At 34.7% G+C, this 20,973-nt stretch overlaps 1 protein-coding gene across 1 annotated transcript in view; it reads right to left on the reverse strand.

The window, feature by feature from the left end:
* Positions 1–7,140: 7,140 nt before the first annotated feature.
* Positions 7,141–20,973, reverse strand: part of SLCO4C1 (solute carrier organic anion transporter family member 4C1) — a 60,683-nt gene continuing 46,850 nt past the window's right edge. The window contains exons 9-13 of the mRNA XM_030848539.2: positions 16,074–16,227; positions 12,218–12,408; positions 10,875–10,939; positions 9,327–9,464; positions 7,141–7,374 (exon numbers count right to left, since the gene is read on the reverse strand). Of these exons, the coding sequence (XP_030704399.1) occupies positions 7,214–7,374; positions 9,327–9,464; positions 10,875–10,939; positions 12,218–12,408; positions 16,074–16,227 (709 nt within the window). The 3' untranslated portion in view covers positions 7,141–7,213. The remainder of the gene's footprint in view (positions 7,375–9,326; positions 9,465–10,874; positions 10,940–12,217; positions 12,409–16,073; positions 16,228–20,973) is intronic.

The raw sequence follows: 20,973 nt of genomic DNA on the forward strand, positions 1-20,973 counted from the left end.
TAAGCAAGAGCAGCCTCATTTTCACTAGAATTTACCTGACCTTTGCTATATTTTTTAAAAGTGTTTTCATGAGTAGTGTTACCCAACAGGTTTGCTGCTTATAATTTTCAGAACGTCAAATTCCTTGTCAAAGACCTATGGTAATTATCATTACACCACTTACTTATAGAAAGAAAGCCAACAATAACCTGATTTAGTCTAACCAAGGCAAAAGCAGGATGTATATAAAGCAAGGGAAAGAGAGAGGAGAAGGAAAAAAATTCAGATACATTTGAATCAGTGATGTATTTTTCCTTTCCGTGGGCAAGCTTCTGCTTTGCTGACAAGTAGCAAAGACCAGCCAGTGTCCTGTCATTGGGAAACCAGATGGATCAGTTTTTTCCATATTCTTTAAAGGATCTCAGGAATATTGCTGAGGAGCATGTGCCAGGATGTCTTTGTTTTATGTCTGTCAGTGTCTTGCGCCTCTCCACTTAGTTATGTCAGATCTGCTCTGTTTTACTTTATTTATCAGAATTTCTCATGTCCCATCACCACATGATGCCATGCACTCAACCCCACTATTCTTGGATCCCTCCATGAAACAGGCTGTAGTAAATGTTCGGTCCACATTATTACTGAAGTACCTCGCTAATACAAGAAAAGGAATTCATCAAGTGCTGTCTCTAATTTTTTATTTCTGAAAGGAATAGCCCTGGGAAAAATTTAGAACAGGTAATTTCTCTCCATTGCTTTCCAACTTACTGGTACCCTTTCTTCCTCAACTCACTTTACTGCATCCCAGAGAACACATGCTTCTGTGTTTTTTTGTTTTTTGCGGTACGTGGGCCTCTCACTGTTGTGGCCTCTCCCGTTGTGGAGCACAGGCTCCGGACACGCAGGCTCAGCGGCCATGGCTCACGGGCCCAGGCGCTTGGCGTCATGTGGGATCCTCCCGGACCGGGGCACGAACCCACGTCCCCTACATCAGCAGGCAGACTCTCAACCACTGCGCCACCAGGGAAGTCCCTGCTTCTGTGTTTTGAGAAGAAAGCCCCAGCAGCAAAATTACCCAATTATTTCTTCTCTCTCCTTTACTTTCAAACCAAACTTGTATTTTCTTAGAGACCAAAATTAGAAATAAGAAAACATAATTAAATCACTGACCACAAAATGCGATTCATGCCCTTCCCCCATCTTCCTCAATGTGTTAGTTCATATTCAGAAGTTTCCAGCCCTGATTTCACTTTAACAATCACCTAGGAAATTTTTAACGAATTTAATGGGTCCTGGATGGGGCTTGAACATTGTGTTAATGTTCCACAGGTGACTTCAATTATAGTCATCTTAGCCAACAACTCAATCCAAACACTAGTTAATGAATTTCAAAAAGTTAAGAAATAAATATTTTCACAGGTTAGAGAGGAAGAAATATACTAAACCCATAATGTTTATTTCCTTTGAATAAGTAAAAGGATACAAAAATAGTACAGTAATTCAAAAAGGTGAAACTCATGAAAAACATTTTAATCCCATTGTTACTTTCAAGTACATTCTGCAGGATCTGCTAGCTCTACCCCTTGAAAACATTCTTGGATAGATTCCATAGCTATGTGGCCATTTTTAGGTATCAGAAAGGTTCCATTTCTCTCTGGCCCCCGAATTAGAACTGACTTGTGGAAAAGAGTCCTAATAAGAGCAGTAGGTTAAATTCCCCACTACAGACGGGCCCCAACTTACCATGGTTCCACTTACCATTTTTTCAAGTTTAGGACTGAGGTAGGAGATAGATGGGCCCCTGGGCTGGACAGCTGGTGTCTGTCAGGTGGAGTAAAACTGAAGCTCTGTTCTCACCCAGACACTCCAAGACAAAGCTAGTGGCAGAAGCTGAGCTCTGCTCAAGTAAAGAGATAAGATGACCACTCCTGAGGTCAAGGAAACTTCCCTGTCTGCACATGCGCAGGAAGGCTCCCTGGGGGTCAAAAAGGGAGGGGCCGCCACCCCATAATAAGTGTGGATATGCACCCACAGGCCTCTGCGGTGGGATCCATCTTAGCAAAAATTTGCGCATGCACGTTGGGGAGGATCCTAGAACAGGTCACACGTGGGAAAAAAGAAACAAACAATTGGCCAAAGTAAACAAAGACCCGGAAGGACTGTCCTATGTAAGTGATTTAAATCACCTCTTTCCTGCGCTCCTCATTTAGGACGCCCACGCTCCTCTCCGCGTGTGTATCTCTGCCCAGTTTCTGACTTACTGAGCTCCTCCTCAGTAGACAGGACGCCCACACGCTTTCTCTCCGGGTGTGTATCTCTGCCTAGCTTCAGTCCTAAACTGTTTCTCTGTGTGCTCTCCCATACATTGTGCTGTATCTATAATAATAAACTTTGTACCTGTTTTTACAGTTTTTGCCTCCTTGAAACATTCTTGCTTTCAAATAGGGGAAAGAGCCAGGGCCACTTTGCTTCTAGCCTCCAGCCCCTGGTGGTCTAGTGACTAGGATTCCTGGTTTTCATCCAGGCTACCCAGGTTCAATTCCTGGGCAGGGAACTAAGATCTCTTTTCAGGACCACTCACTGCCGTCTCTCTGAGATCAGGATGGTGGGAAAGTGATACTAATTCAGTAGAAATTGTACTTCGACTTTTGAATTTTGATCTTTTCCCAGGCCAGCGATATGTTGTAGATACTCTGCTGCCACGTGGGCAGCAGCCGCCACAGCTCCCAGTCACGTGGTCACTGAGGTAAACGATACAACCATTTTGTACTCATACAACCATTCTGTTTTCACTTTGTGGAATTCAGAATTCAATAAAATCAACACTTTATTATAAAATAGGCTTCGTGTACAGGATGTTGCCCAACTGTAGGCTAAGATGTGTTCTGAGTGCCTTTAAGATAGGCTAAGTCATGATGTTTGATAGATAGGTGTATTAAACATATTTTTGACTTACAATACTTTCAACTTACAGTGGGTTTATCAGGACATAACCCTGTTGTAAGTCAAGGGAGATCTTGACTTTTCATCTTCTGTATTCTTGTGCACTGAGGAAGGGGTGGAAGGAATAGAGGAAGAGAGGCGAAAACCTGACACCACCAGGACCTACATAATTTTCTCTTGACTAGCCCTGGCTGACCTCCATGCCCTCCATTATGGCAAGTCTATAAAAGCTGGTTTAACAATGGGGTGCAATTGTGGGTCAATACTGACATCTGAAATTATCAATTCCCAGGCAGGCTGACGCTCCCTTGAGTTGATTTCTTACAGACCTACCCACCTTACTTTCTTCCTATAGTAGGCCCTCATAGCAGGCAGCTCTTTTGGGCAGAGTCCTATCAGGGCTGCTCGAGAATGTCACATTTCATGGCATCTCATGATCTCATGGCACATGGGAAATTCTCATTTTCAGATGTTATGAGTGCATCTAACCCTCTGAGGCTTCCTCTCTTTGCATTGTGATCCCTCAGCTTAAGCCAGGAACCCAGTTCTGTGTTCCTGTCCTGCCTTAACATGTTGGGGTACATACTCCATTCTGACGGGAGGGACTGAACTCAGCAAACATCCAAGTAAGGAGGAGATACCAGCCTCCTTTCTTAGAAATACCCTCATCACTAGCGTGATTCTCTTAGGCTTTCTCATTTGACTTCGAAACACCCAGCAATAGTTGTTTTTTTAACATTGTTTCTAATATCATTTCTTCTTTGCAAATCAACTCTTTGGGGGCATAATTTACATATAGCAAAATGTACCATTTTAATGTGCATAGTTCAACAATTCAAAAATAAAACTACCATCATAGTAAGTAGTTCTGCCACGCCCTTTTGCAGATGTGGTATTAACTGATTTCCTGGTTTAGGTCATTGTTCTATGGATATGTAAAATGTCAATATTAGGGGAAGCTGAGTAAAGCTTATAGGGGAATTGTATTATTTTTACAACTTTTTAAGAGTCTAAAATACTACAAAATAAAATTTTAAAAATAGACAAGTTAAATCTAAAAAGAAAAAACTAGAATGTCAATTCTTGATCATCTTTATAAGCTATATTCATTTTAGTTAAAATTCTAAATGTTTTGATCCAATTTACCAGATCTGTTTTTGATTTCTTAGTTATTTTTCATCACTCACATGTAACATATGTTAATGTTTATTGTTTGGGGTACATACAAAAAAGGCTAAAGGAACCTGAATGTGCTATAGTGAGGGGAAAAGAATATTACATCTCAAATTAATGTCCAATTTGATTTCTTTAAAGATATTGTACTGAGAATTTTGATAACCCAAGATGAATTAAATATAACCTTTCCAAGACACATTACTTTTGGTGTAAGATACTTCACAATAAACCATCTGTAACACATATCCTACTCATATAAATCCTATATATTCATCTGTCTTACATGGAAAATGTTATATGAAAGAATTTTAGACTATATTTCATAATGAATGGCTTATATTGAATTAAATACATCGATTGAGATAGGAGAAATCACTGTATTAATTAAATTACATTCACCGACTTCAAAAGTACACTGATTTTCCCTCTCCCAACCATCAAATGTATGTGTATACATAAACAGAGACAAATCATATTTCAAAATCTGTGACATTTAATAAGGTTAAACACTTAAAACAAACTAATACAAACATTTTGATATTTTAAAAATATATATATACATTTTACTATTTATAATAAAGAAAATCTTGAAAAAAATAAGAGCCAAAATTTTGCTTGTATTTTCTGTCACTTTACATAGCTAAACAATTATATACTGTTATTTCCATGTATAAGAGCTTTACATTTGTATTTCCTACAATTAAGAAAATCCAAATGTTAAATTTTAAGACATATATCCAATTATGTACAAAAATCACCATAGTCAACTTACAGATTCAAACTTACTTACTGTGAAAAATACATATTATGAAAAATTATGTTCTAAAAGTAGCATAATACCAACTCATATAATCTAGGTAAATCCGAAAGTATAAACAATGTTTATAAATTACAGTAGTGTCTATACTGCCCTATCATAAGAGGAGGTATTCTTTGTAAATATGTATGTTATAAATAAAAGTCTGACTTCTTTCAAGTGCCAAAATTATTTTCACTTTAATCATTTTCATTTAAAGCTTTGTAAAAATGTTTATCATCTTTAAAATTGAGTATGCTGAATACAGTGAAACCCTTGGTAACTGAAAATCATTATGAATGCCAATTATTTAGTGACTTATTCATCGAACTATATCTATGAGTGGGGTGATTTTTTTTCTTTTCTCTAAATTAAGTGGCTTTAGACTACTATGTTTTATAATTATTGTTTCCTCTCTTTCTGTTGTTTCATATCTCTAATAATGAGTTCCTGAGGATTTGCCATTATTTTACAGCTAGAAAATGTTTCAATTCCCTGCTTTCACGTATAGGATATAGAAAGCCTAAAATCTCCTTTTAGCCTTGGCTCGAAGAGGAATTTAAAATGTGTCCGTCTGGGTGGGAGGGAGACTGCTTCTGAATTGAGGTATCACGTGTTTGCTCCCCTGCCTACCTTGAACTGTCTCTTTGGTTGTTATGAATTTCCTGCTTCTCAAATACCTGGGTTTTTGACCACCCATCTGGCTTCAACCTCTGGTGTTTATATGTTCCTGGTTTAAGTAGGTCTGTCCCTCTGATTCCTGACCCACTGCTCCTGTAATTCTCTAATATTCAAGTGTGCTTGCTTGCCTAACTCTAATGCATTCCTTCTTGCATTTCAATTTATAAATGCTACTCATTTCTTGAATCATCACTGGCCACTAATTACCACCAAACATAATCTCCTAAACTCTGTGAAGTACTAATGCTTCTGATCCTGGTCTCCTATCAGGCCTTTACTCTGTTTGTTATTCTGATCACAGTGTATATAAAACACTACTTGTAAAAAGCTAACCTAGGAAAAAGCTGATAATGAATCTTATTAAATTAGTAGCCGTATTTTATGAAATTTCAAATGGGTATGAACTTCAGCACTTCTTTTAATCAGTAAAATTCTTGACCAGGTAGCAGTTATTTTTACTGATGTTCACTGATCTATCTCCTCCACATTCTGAGTAGACAAAGTTGGCCTAAGTCTGATCTGAAAAAATGGAATTATAATGTTATCATATATGTGAAATACTTAATCTTTAAATAAGTGGATCAGTTAAAGAGTAGAGTTCAATGTTTTAATCAAACAACAATAATACATGCCTACTATGAGCAAAGCACTACTGAAGTGCTATAAGGAATGTACTAGGTGATCAGTTTTTAAAATGAGAAAAGTTAAAGGTGATCAGTTTTGAAAATGAGAAAAGTTAAAGTACTGAGTATACAAACATTGATCAGTAGTTCATTAAGAAATCTTTTCAAAGAATATCAATAAAATGCATGTAAGCCATTTAAAAAAAAGCGATCTTTTCCTGTCTAATTGGCACTTTTCTTTACTGAAGCTGGCACATTCCTCTGGAAGACATGTAATTGAATAAAACTATCATAGAGTAATAAGAGGTAAGTGTTAAAAATCAGCAATATCAACAAATCACTTTCTGGAATTCTTGAGTTAAAGTGAAGATATGTGCATACAATGCTAATATTTCTGAATTCACTATGTACTGGGACACAAAGAAGGTAATTAACCAATATTCTAATAGTTCAGTAACTTTCTGTAATAAATCCAGGACAGATTAGTATATGTATATTTAAAATCAAATAATATTATTTAGATGGTTTTAAATTCATGGTCTTTCAATAACAGTTCTTGAAACTTCGAACATAAACTTGATGAATTTAAATTTTTACACCATAAATTTTCTAAAAAAGCCCAAAGTATTGGCAATGATAATTAAGATAAGACAAGTTGTAAGAGGGATAGAAACATCACTTTGTTTTTAAAATGTAAACTTTTAACTAATCATTGGTTTTATGTTTCTAGTATAGTTTATTAGTTGGGGATTTCGTACCTAGATGTATCTCTGTGTGTATATGTGTGTGTGTGTGTGTGTGTGTGTGTTTTGAGGCTTCTGATGGGCCTTGAAGGCACAGGTCTGTTTCTTATATTAAAACAAAACCAAACTAAGAGTCCATACATATACAGAAAACACATTTAATTATAAAATATCAATTTTTAAAATATGATTATCCATATTGTATAGTTAATGCTGCAGTGACAATGTGTATTCTTACAGATGGAGGCCAATTTTCAATCTTCTTTTTTGCTGTTTTACCCATCATTCCCTGCTTTGCTGAGATCACATTCTAATGAAACCGTAGTCACAACTGAATTCTGATTTTGATATGGCACATCCGTGCCTAATGGTGGCGGTTTATACAAAAAGACTGCAAGCCCATTGAAGAAAATGGTGATAATTTTACAAGTAACACCTAAATATAGAAACAAATATTAATCATGCATTTGGGCCTTTAATTATTACAAAAATTAATTCTCATTGAAAAATTCTTCATGAGTAGAAACTCACTACTGAAAGAGAAGTATATAAGCAATTAGTTTTATGTTTTAAATTTTTAAAACTTTAGTGAGAAGGTTGATATTCTTCAATAGAACATCTGTCCATAATTCAATGAACTAGTCCTTATTTTCTTTCTAAACAATGAAAATGTACAATAATTCTTCTATTTTTGGTTACAATAATACATTCTTAACCAAGGAAAAATAGCTTACGACATCCTTGAACCTGAATAATAAGTTGCAACATTTTCATGTCCATGATGAAAAGTAATTCTAAAAATAAAAAAGGCTTTGGAGTTCTTAAAAGAAAGCCTCTATGGGAATATATAACATTCAATACTCTTCACAGGCTTCAATTTGTCTTCAAAGAACTCTGATTTTAAGCTCAGTTATTTGAAGAAAAACTAGTTCTGGTCACAGTACAAGCATCAAAGTGCCAGCCAAATAAATTAAATGACCTCACAATATGGTTTTTGCAGTAGCTAATTTGTGTTAATCATTAATATTTTACTCAAACTGTGTATTTGAAAAACAGGCATACTCACTGCGCTAAGCATTTCTAGATTTATAAGAAGAACAATTACATAGGTACTACAGTTACAATGTTCTTGGAATATTTAAAGGTATATATGTTTTGGGGAAAAAAATTCTCATATTCACTACAGAGTAGGTAAAGGAACAATTCATTATCTATATTTTTTGGTCAAAAAGTACAAACATAACCAATTAAATAAATTTTTAAGCATAAAAATACACTGAATAAAAAATGTTTTTTAACTGGTAAAAGTGATGGGAAGATTAATTTTGCCTATTCTAGTCAATATTTATCTTCTCATTATTTTGCTAGATTTATATATTTATTTCTTCAGTGGATAATTTATTATTCTGTCATTATAAATTCAGACAGCATACTATGGATTTAAACACATGTAGGAGAAACAAGCTATCTTGATACATGTGTGAAAATAATCACACCACAATCACACATTATTTTAAATACACACATACACACACACACACAGTTGACTCTTGAATAACTCAGGGGTTAGGGGCACCGGCAACCCATACAGTCAAAAATCCTCATATAACTTTACAGACTGCCCTCTATTTGCGGTTCCACATGGCGGATTCAACCAACCTGAAGACTGTGCAGAACTGTAGTACATATTTATTGAAAAAAATCTGCTTATAAATTGACCTGAGCAGTTCAAACCCATGTTGTTCAAGGGTCAACTCTGTATGTGTGTGTATTTATACCTAGAATTTCTCTATTTTTAAATACTCTAATTTCTTAGGTTGTTTTTTTAAATTTTAAATTTTATCATACTCTTTCAAACTAGATGCATTGATCTATTTCCTTATTCTTAATTTTCATTGATTGCTTAACCAAGACTATGGAAGACAGACTACCAAAGGCAAAAAGGGTTAAACGTCATGGCTAACCTTGTAAACCATAAAAAGGTTTCTTACAACGTGCCTTAGAGCCAGAAAATACTTCCCTACCGCAGCTCTGTGTGCTTTCCAAAGCCCAGGTGCCTAAATGACAATCGTTTCAGTTTCTTAGAATTCTCTTTTAGCTTTTTGTTATACTTTCCAAAAAAAGTTTGAAAGAAGTTGTTAAAAGAAAATTATATGATATGTGATATGATGAAAGCTAAATGTTACTCTCTTCTATTTTAGACTGAGCCTTGCAGACTCCAGTTAAGACCTTTTATAATATGCTATGATAAATGATCTTGGCTTCAGGACCACAGGATAATCCAAAAGCATGGACTGAATATTTCAAAACCTAAGTAAGTAACAATAAGATTTTTTTTCTCTTGACATAATCCATTTACTCTAAAGATATCAATAAGTCACCACTTACTTATGGCCACTAGCATATAGGCCATCTTGATGTTATTATAAATCCAGCAAGCTCCTTTAATTCCACATTCGTTGATATCCCAGAGAATACATGTGCTGTCTATTGTGATGCCAAATATAATAGGCCCAGGTATTGTGCCTAGAAGAATTACATGTGAAGATTATATATAAGTGATTATATATATATATATACACATAAGTGAATATTATAGTTTATAATTACAATTTTATATATGATTATGTATATATTTTATATAAATATAGGTATTAATCTGCCCATATGCAAATCAATCCGTTCATGTACAAGTAATAGGAATATAAAGAAATGCAGATAAAACATTCTAAAATAATTATACATATTATATATTTCTAATCAATTCAAGAAATTATTTTAATAAACGTCTCTGTCATGTATTGGGTTAATATTTAGTTAAGTAAATATTCTAATTCACTGCTTTTCTAATTTAATAAATGTCTTTGAAATTAGCTATTATACTTTAAAAAAATAAAAATAAATTATTGATGCACAGAGTAAGTCTCCTAAACTACAGCATATATATTATGCGTGTGTGTGCGGGTGTGTGTGCATGTGCATGTAAACTAATGTGGGTGTGTATATATATTTATATATATATATACATACATTCGGTGACATAGATATGCATGGGAATGTACATATGTACATGCACACAAACGTTCACACTAACATGCCTAGTTCACCATTAATTGTGCAACTATGGGCAAATCCCTGAATCTCTCAGGTCCTTAATTTACTCATCTAAAAAACTGAAAACTTGGTCTAGGGGATCTCTTAATATTTCCTGCTTTTGATTTTTATTTTTATAAATAATCTTAATATTATTCATAATATTATTCATTAATATTATTCATAATATTATTCATAAAATTATACACACATATAATTACGCGTAAGACATGTTTCTGCCTTATTATTCTTCCTACATCTGGAACCTTAAAAATTTTCTGGCATAAATTATTTCTTCCATCAATTCTTAACTAGATACAATATTCACAGCACAGTTTTTATTGAAACATATAAATTCATCATTTTTCAATGCTAATGTAACATAATTATGTCCTAAATGGAGTTAAATACAGAGAGGAAAAGGAATTACAATAGTTAAAATAAGATTTTATCATAATTTATGTTGGTGATGGGTTTTATATGAATAGAAAAAAAATTATGTCTTTTACTTGCTCTATTAGAAATGTGCTGATGATAATATGTTATATTTTAAATAAATATAATATACTCTTTAGGGTTATATTTGCTACAGAATTGGAAACAACAGTTAACCAATCAGGTAGGTGAAAAGTAAAGTCATTATTTTCCTATGTGATATATAAATAATACTACATCTTGAATAGTGAAAAACAGCTCTCTTCAATGACAATTGCAGAAACTAATTGCAGTTCCACTGCAGTTAAACTAATTGTTTTCTTGGCACATACTGTAAGTGAATAAATCAATAACAGTAATGAATAAAAATAACCAACAGTTACCAATGCATTAAGAAAAATGGCATACCTAATAATCGAAGCAACACACACTGTATTCCCAATGCTAGAGACCGCTGCTTTTGATCAACACACCTGGATATATTAAATGCATACAAGACAAAAAATGGTTGTATAGTGTATTTACTCTTTGAGCAAATTCATTTTTGTAACAGCTTAGCATTTCTAGATTAAAGCAAATACTACACACATGAAATAAACAAATTATTTATAACAGCTTATATACAGTTCAACCTTTCTGGAATTATAAGAGAAGAAAAATGTTATCTCAACTAAAATACTGCAAATAATACCAAAAAGGAGTCAAATGAGTTTTAACAAATGTATTGAATATGTATGAATTTTAGCAAATGTAAAGAAGAAAGGACATTCATTAACAAGACTTCTATTTGACTATCCCATAAGTTACAAGTCATATGGCTTAAGTTGCAAGCAAATAATTCTTATTCTCTTATTAACTTTGAGATAGAAATCATACCTGTGAGTTACGGTTACAAATTTGAGGTAGTGTAAAACAATTTCTGACGCTCAATTTGATTCAACAATATTTCTTTAAGTAATAACTCTCAGAGATGAATGAGACATGATGTTGGCACACAAGAGAGTTAGATGGGAGATAGAAGAGAACAAGTAGTCTTTAAAAATATATATATGTAGGTAAAAAGTGACATAGATGTAATAGGTGTTATGTTAACAGACTACTTAATGTTTTTAGACAAAATCTCTGAAGCGTCTGTTTGTCAAAAAGTATGTGAAAAAGCAGTGAGTATCAAGGAACAAAAATTGAAGACGGAAAAACCTAGTTTGTTAGGAAAGATATCGAAAGGCTGATGAGCTTACGGAAGGGCAAATAGGAAATATTTTTACAAAGTGGTGTGGAAGGAAGAAGAGCCAATGAAAGCACAAAACACTGAAGAGCCAGGGGACAGCCAGCATATTTTACTGTTTACAGGAAGGTTTAATATCACAGCACCTACTGTATAAGACAGAATGCACATCATTCTGATTCTGACACATGTGGAATGCACTGCCATTTCCATCATACTCAAATGCAAATGATTATAACTCCAGCTTACAACCGAAGCCTCATGAAAGAAGCAGAGAAACTAGCATCGAGTACACGTCAAGTAGGCAATGTTAAGACACTTTCACAACCATGATCTTGTTAAAGCCTCAAACATCTTGGGTTCAATGAGGTAGTATTCCCAATGCCACAGAACTAATGATCTTGTAAGGGCTGAATTAGTATTGGAACCAACAGTCAATATAAACCCCAAATAAATCCCTAAGTCCATTTTTTTTTCATTCAACATGTTGGCTTAGGGATGGCAAATTTCACAATATAACACATACCTTAGGATAGACACAGTTATAGGAGTACCAGCCATGAAGGTAAAAACAATTGCAGCAAAGAAAATGCCAAGGAATACAGGCAAGTTTTTACATTGACTCGAACACTTCCCAGCTTGAGCTTCAAAACTAAAACTTGATGGAGTAGGTGTTGCTTCTGTTTTTCTTTCAATACATGAACAGTTATAATATACCTGGAAATATTAGATATAAACATACTAAAAGTGCTTATCTTCAAAACATATTTTATCATTGCAAATTATATGACTTTTAGACATGGCAAACACACAGTCTTAATTCATACACATCAAATAGTGATAAGAAACAGTAATAACCCTTAAGAAATCAAGCAAGTGAAAACAAGGGGCCATAGTTACAAAGCAGAATAATCTGTATTTGACTTTTGTGTCCATTATTTTAACTTGTAACCTGTTATTGATTCATGTCTTATAAAACAAATTGACAAGAATATAACAATTAGATGATCTCACACATTCTAGGCTGCTTTCAATAGATCACAATTGTTCAAATAGTTTTCCTAATTTTCTTCTTTTCCATTATTAGGACACAAAGAAAAGCATGCATAGTGACAATCTCACTATTTATGCTAGTTTGAAAGAACTAACACTCTAATTTTAACAATTGCCACAGTAAATTAACTAATACATTACAAGAGTTTGAGGAAAAAAAAACTACTTTCAACTAAACCTTTTTACTATAATTTTCTGAACTTTTTGAATTGTTTTACCAAAAGCAAACTGGATCCTTCTTAAGATGGCATATTTATGATAATCAAAAACTAGAAGTTATTATGTTATCCTGAAGGCTATTTTTATTAACATATTAACTATTTAATATATATACACACATATATATGCACATATATGTATACATATAAATTAATAATATGAAATGTTGGAAAGTAACATGTTTAAAAATCACAAGTATTACTTTTGCAGGAAAAGAGTTCAGGTATTTGAAAAGTTAGGCATAATCATTTTTAAAGGCTTTTTACATCTCAAGCCCACCCTTACTACAAATCTTTTTATATGTTTAAGGCCTCAATAAAGTCAGAGCAGAGCTAGAGAAGTCAAAGTGAAGTGGTGCTTTTACTGTCCCAAAGGCCAGAGACCACTGGTACTGATCCAGGAAAATCAAATATGCAGGTGACATTCCTAAAATGAAATATTACATACTCAGCAATCCGATATGTCAAATAATGAAATAAAGTAGCCTTTAAAATTTTTAAGAAGGAAAACTGAAAACAGTATTTTGTATCTTAATGAAGCTTTACAACTCTCTTACATAAAAAAGTATATATTTGCCTATAATATAGCTAGCTGCTAGTCAACATCTGTTTTTGTAGTTCAGATCACTGGTAGGAAATATATTCTATTTCTGTGAACAAATGTGCATAGATATTTATTACATTATTATCAATGCATTTTGCCTATCTGATATATTTCATAAAAAGATCCTGTGAAAAAATGAGTTGTTACATGGACTAGTTGGACATAAAAAAGCCAGGTCAAAAAGAAAATTTGGAAGTCAAAATAACTTGCTTTTCTGAAACAATCCCTAGAAGACAATTTATTGTTTAAATTGGTGATGATAATATTTGGTGACAAATATAAATATCGAATTAACCATGTCAAAATAACCAATACCATTTCAAGTGTGCTCTGGGTATTAGATTTTTTATTTATTTACTTATTTATTCATTTATTTTGGTTTCCTTGTGCAGGACGGTATTTGTGTCTATACATTTTGCTATGTGAGTAAAACCCTTCCATTAATTTAATTCCTTGTCATAATCTTCTAATTAGAGTTAGTCAATAGCACTTATTGATTGATGATATTTTATATACAAGAAAATGCTACCTACTTATCTGCCTCTCAAAGGAATAGTTTACCTTCACCTATGATATGTATTATGCTCACTTGTGGAATCTGATTCCTTATAACTGACACAAACACCTAATTTTCTCAACCTGTTTTGAAACTAAAGCAACCCCAGATGTCCACTGGTTTGAAGGCATGGTAATCTTTCATTAAATTTTCACAGGAACTTTATGGTAGTTATTTAGTTAGTTTTACTCCAAGGATTAAAACTGCACGTCAACCAAGTCTATTAAGTCTGCTATGATTCACCACATTTTTTCTGGCATATTTTTCAATGTTCTTAGACAACTATTTTTAAGTCTATAAGCTAGGTAATATGAAAAAAAATGTATACTGTTTCTCACATTCTGGTTTACCCCTAGCAGAAAGATGAAATCCTACATCTCTGTTGAGATAAATGTTCGACGTATTTATTACACACAAAATCATTAAAGATATGTACACATATGTACAGACATATATTTATGTGCATATATATGAACATATAAATGTGTATAACCACACACACACATACAGACATCTGTGTTAGTTCTAAAATAAATCTGAAGTACTGTTACAGATTATTTCAATTAATGATTTCTATTTATTTATGTAAAAATCTTTTCTTGCAATCTTAAAGTTATCTTTATATAGGAAAAGGAATGCCATTTCACTAATACATATTTCAAATATCCAAGATTGTGCTGTTTTGTCATATAATTCTTACATACCTTATTCATTGTAGTCTCTTATATCATATTATATATTTCCCTCAGGTCTTTTTAAAGTTATCACATTATCTATTAATGCATAACATTACCTATTATGTACTACTAGTAATGTGAATATTATTTCTTCCCAGGCTATTAAATTTAACGAAGATAAAATCTTTAGAGTGTAGATGTAATACAACAAAATTCTATTGGATTTTCTTAAACCATTTAATTGTATTAAAAAGAAATCATATTTAGGTAAACTGATATGCATTCTTTTTTTTAATTTTATTTATTTTTTGGCTGTGTTGGGTCTTCATTGCTGCACGCAGGCTTTCTCTAGTTGCAGCGAGCGGGGGCTACTCTTCATTGCGGTGCACATGCTTCTCATTGCGGTGGCTTCTCATATGTGGAGCACGGGCCCTAGAGTGCGCAGGCTTCAGTATTTGCAGTGCGTGGGCTCAGTAGTTGTGGCATGCGGGCTCTAGAGCACATGGGCTTCAGTAGTTGTGACACACAGGCTTAGTTGCTCCGCGGCATGTGGGATCTTCCCGGACCACGGATAGAACCCGTGTCCCCTGCATTGGCAGGCGGATTCTTAACCACTGCACCACTAGGGAAGTCCTGATATGCATTCTAATCCACAGCTAAAAGTAAACTTGCATTTGAGAACAGATTAGTGATCTGTATATATTTTTAATGTGTCCATGGTGTATCAATTAAAAGCAACAAATATTTATGTGTTTTTATTATATACACTGTACTCAGTAAGAATAAGAGAAGTTCCCTGACTTCCAGCGACATAAAGTATAGTTGAGAAAAAATAAAACAATGTAAAAAGGTAAATAATATTTCACTTCTATAACAGAAGTGATGTTATAAAGATGTAATGTGAAGAACTGCTAAATTGATTTTTCAACAGTAATTGAATGTGAGGTATAAAGGAAGAAGAATCTTTTTCATATGGAGTGGTCAGGGGCCTTTTTTTTTTTTTTAATTAAGGTAAGAACACAACAAATTTTAAGTGTACGATGCATTATTGTTCACACAGGTACAATGTTGTATAGCAGATCTCTCGAACTTACTCATTTTACTTGACTGAAACTTTATGCCTGGCTTCTGAATGGAGGAGGTGGGCCAGGAAGGAAAGACTAGGCACAGCATAACACCACTAGAGGGATAAGGAAGGGCATCAGAAATACACAAACATACTGCCTCATTGAGGTAAAAGAAGTAAGGTAAAGTAAGGTAAAGACACAAGTTACCTTTGGATGTCTTTTGGAAACAGAATTTGTACAACCTGCATAGCAGGGAGAAAAATATTGGATTCCATTTCCTCCACAGATAGGATAATAATATGATCGCAGGCAGTTACAATTGGCATTACAAGGAGCGATCAAGTTTCCCAGTTCTCCTGTCCTGTCAACAAGAAATAAAAGATGGGTAAATTATCTATGTTATAACTTTTAATGAACAGTTCAGAAGCATTGTTATATCTTGCCATTCAATCATTTATTCACTTACTCAACACTTCATTTAATTACTGAACAAATAAAACAAACAGAATGTCTGCCTTTTCACATACAGCTTAATTAACTTCTTGTGGAAGAGACAGGCAGTAGAAACAATAGCTATATAATATAATGTCTGTCAATGATTTAAAAAACATAGGCAGAGTAAGCAAATAAAGCAGTTTCTCATTTGGTACCAGATAATTCTTTTTTTTTCTTTCTTTCTTTTTTTGGTGCGGGGTGAGGGAGGGCTGGTTCTGTGGGTTGTAGTACATTTAGCAGCATCCCTGGCCTCTACCCACTGGATGCCAGTAGCATCCCCTTAGTTGTGACAACCAAAATGTATCCACACACTGCCTAATTTCCCTGGGATGTGAGTGAAATTTTAAACCTGGAAGGATGAATACAATTGTAATCTTCAGCATACTCACTTTATCAATGGGAAAACTAAGTCCCAGAGAAATTAATTTACTTTTCTTTCTTTTCCAAATATAATACTCCTGGTTCCCAGGCTTGGTGTTGTTCCATGCTGCCTCTTAATAGGAGGAACATCTTTTAAAATATAAAGGGTTACCCTAGGCAAAGATACATCTCCAATCCCTTATTTATTTGTTCATTAAACCAATATATATTGAGCAAGTGCTAGGCCCTATGCTAGGTATTGGGACTACAAAGCTGATAAGACAGTCACCATTCTCAAAGATTTCACAGTCTAGGAGTAGAGTGGACACAAATTTATACACTAATATGGTTATAGACTGTGGTTATAGATATCAACAGAGTGTATTTTATACATCTGCACTGAGGAATGACACTTAAAACAAGCCAAAGTTTAGATAAGTGGGTCTGAAGGAGCATCTGTCTGAGATCAGTCTTAGAGAATGAGTAAGAGTTAGCTGAGTAAATGGGGAAGGCGAAGGGTACTTCAGAGAAGCTGATAAAAGTCAAAAGGTGAGAAATAACATTCTATATGGAGAAATATGAATGATGTCTGAGGCAGAGAGTGATAGGAAATGTAGTTGAAAAAGAGTCATGGACCAGATTGTTGAAAGCCTCATGGGCCTTGTTAAAAAACAATGGGCTTTAACTTATTTTGAAAAAGTAATCAAGTATTTTAGACTGAAAAGTGGCAATGTGAAAAGTACATTTTAAAGAAATAACCCTATGTGGAGTTTGAATTTGGAGGAAGGGGACCAGTTACAATACCCTAGGCAATAAATTATGATAATGTGTAGGAGAACTAAAATAGAATTTTGATTAAAAAAAAAAAACAGATTTGAGAAATATTTTGGATGTAGAATCAGTAAAATTTGGTGTTTGGTTGACTGAAGATAGGAACAGGATGGAAAAGTCAAGAGTGACTCCTAGTGTCTAACTTGGCATTTTGGTGGAGAAGAACTAGTTCTGGGGAGGAGGTGATGGGTATGGTTTTATACATATTGAGATTAAGAGTCTCAAATTTGGTGAAGAAATCTTGCCTGGAGCCAGGTATCTTAATATCCATTTGCATATAGATGTAGCTGAAACTCTGAGAATGATAAGATCAACCATATAAAGAGCTGAAGAGTACAGAGAGGTCTTGGGAGTTCATTTATTTCATGAATACGTAGTGAGCTCCAATCATGTGCTAGACTCAAAGTGGTGGAAATATATCTAAAATAAATAAAGAAGTAGAGACAAAGATAGAGGAAGGAAGGGAGGGAGGAAGGAGGGCAGGGAGGGAGGGAGGGAGAGACGGAGGCGGGGAGAGGGAAAGAAAGGAAGGGAGGAAGGGAAGAGGGAGGGAGGGAGGAATAAAATTCCCTGCAGCCATGAAGCCAAGTTTCTTGCACTGGGGATCAAAAACAGTAAATGAGTGATTTATCTAAGTATCAGAAGATAACTGCTATGTTGCAAAATGATGATACCTAAGGAGTAAGTGGAGAACAAGAAGCTCATGAAGGAAACAGATTAAAGAGAAGAATATAAAACAAATGGGGAACAAATCAGTAGGGAGTTTGAAGGAAAGGGTGATCAAAGAGTAAATTTTAAGTAATTCATCTCTCTGCTTAGAGTCTCTCTGTCTTCAAATCTATTCCACAGGCTGCTGCTAGATGTCTTTATCAAGCATGATTCCATTCATGAAAGCAATCAGGATAGTCTCTGCCCACATCTAGTTTACAATATAGATGTAGAAATAAGGTGACAGAAAAACTATCCCTGCAACTCTAGAAATAACCTCTACACAATAATTTTTAAATTAAATTTTTCCAATATATAATCCCCATATTATTGATAAATGATTACTAAGAACATGAAAATTTAAGACAGTCTGAGGCAAACTACAGTAGAAACAAAGAAATATAGAATATATTCTTTATTATCAAGGGTTTAATCACCTTAGCCTACACATTTTCTAAAGGTTTATTTCATAAAGTAAAGGGGAAACTATTACCAGGAAAATAGCCAGTGCCTGTGAAGTTTATTAAATTTTCTTAATATATACATATTTTTAATATATAAAAATCTTAAATTTTTAAAAATTGAATATTAAAAATATTTAAAATATATCATTTTGATTATACACAAAAAATATATAATTTTAAAAATACACATGTGTGTTTATGCATATATATGTATATATGAGAAACATGTTTATTACGAATAGCTGAATTTAAACATTAATGTCTTATTTGAATCCAAATTATTATTCTATAATTATGTTTCTACAATAAGCAAAGATTTCCCTAAATCTACTGCAACTCCTTGATAGACATGCCTCTTTAAGGCGCTGTTTCAGATAAGCAATGAAATTCTAGCTATAGGCCAGATAGGGAAAAAATACTGTGTGTACTTACTACAAACCCTGCATCTTCACAACCTCTCTTTCTCCCACTTCACTAAGAAGGTATTTCTTGAGCTTCTTTTTTTTTTTTTTTAAATTAAGGGTACTTTAATTAATTTATGTATTTTTGGCTGTGTTGGGTCTTCGTTTCTGTGCAAGGGCTTTCTCTAGTTGTGGCAAGCGGGGGCCAGTCTTCATTGTGGTGCGCGGGCCTCTCACTGTCGTGGCCTCTCTTGTTGCGGAGCACAGGCTCCAGATGCGCAGGCTCAGTAGTTGTGGCTCACGGGCCTAGTTGCTCCGTGGCGTGTGGGATCTTCCCAGACCAGGGCTCGAACCCATGTCCCCCTGCATTAGCAGGCAGATTCTCAACCACTGCGCCACCAGGGAAGCCCTCTTGAGCTTCTTAGTCTGTTCTTTCATTGTACTGTTTCTTATACACGTGTTTCTTGCATAAGGTTATTATGACTAAGCTGTCCATGATGTAGATATTTTAATATGCAGGGCACACAGCTAAATTAAGAATCTGGGACCACAGAGAAAAATGATCTGACAGGGCTTCCCTGGTGGCGCAGTGGTTGAGAGTCCGCCTGCCGACGCAGGGCACACGGGTTCTTGCCCCAGTCTGGGAAGATCCCACATGCCGCGGAGCGGCTGGGCCCGTAAGCCATGGCCGCTGGGCCTGCGCGTCCGGAGGCTGTGCTCCGCAACAGGAGAGGCCTCAACAGTGAGAGGCCCACGTACCACTAAAAAAAAAAAAAAAAAAAAAAAAAGAATGATCTGACAATTTCACACCTCCACTGTGACTTCAAGCCTTATCTCTTTATTAATAGAATCTACACACACACGCACACACATCCCGTGTGTGTGAATGTGCGTGTGTATGTGTGTATACTCACTTTCAGTTTTTTTCACCACTGAGAATGTGTATGTAATTAAGCTCTGTCTCTATGTCCCAGACCTTGATACCTCTCGATGACCAGCCCCCACATGCACCTCAAACTGACACCACCTCACTTGCTTTCCCTTCTGATTAGGCTAAGGCCACTCATCTGGTAGTGACTCTTGCTTAAGGTAGAAAATATCAGATGGATTCACATCCACATCATCTCTGCATCAAGGTGATAGAGTAGTATTAAACTATCCAGAAGTTTCTGTACTTCTAAAAGGAACATACAAAAAAAGTGGTTTCTTGGGGTACATTTGGGTAAAGTTTATAGGTGTCAGTCAGTTTCTGTACAACTTACCTCTATCTATCTTTCGACCTTTCCAGGTATCTTTCTACTATTTCCAGACACATGACCTAAGCGCCTGGTACCTTCACTTTCTAGCATTTATGCTTTGGCTTAACATATTCCTTTGCCATTCCCTCTCTCCCAAATCTTTCTCTCTCAAGCTTTTTGTATACTTAGAGGATATTTTAGCTCTATTTCTCTATTATGCCATGAAGCCATTCCTAAATCTAATTAAAGAAACTGAAAAGCTCTTTTTAATTCCATAGCCTTTTATATCTCTCACCACCTAATTCATTGTTCATTCACTGTTTTGTTTCCCAATCTATCCTGCTACCCTGGAACCTCCTTTAGAGTAGGAATTTTGCCATAAAAGTCTGCCAGAGGAAGCAGTCGATGAATTGTTGAACAAATGTAATGGAGCTGGACTAAACATTGCTTTCGAACATTTTTCATTAATATAAAAGAATGACAGACATGAACAGTAGCTACAAATCACGATAATTGTTACTGGCAAACTTTTCAAACCAAACTTTTTCCTTTATTTAGGTTATCTGAATGCCATATTAATACAAAACTAGAGAGTCCTTGACCTGGAGCA

Source organism: Globicephala melas, chromosome 3 (assembly GCF_963455315.2).
Source record: "Globicephala melas chromosome 3, mGloMel1.2, whole genome shotgun sequence".
Lineage (NCBI taxonomy): Eukaryota > Metazoa > Chordata > Mammalia > Artiodactyla > Delphinidae > Globicephala > Globicephala melas.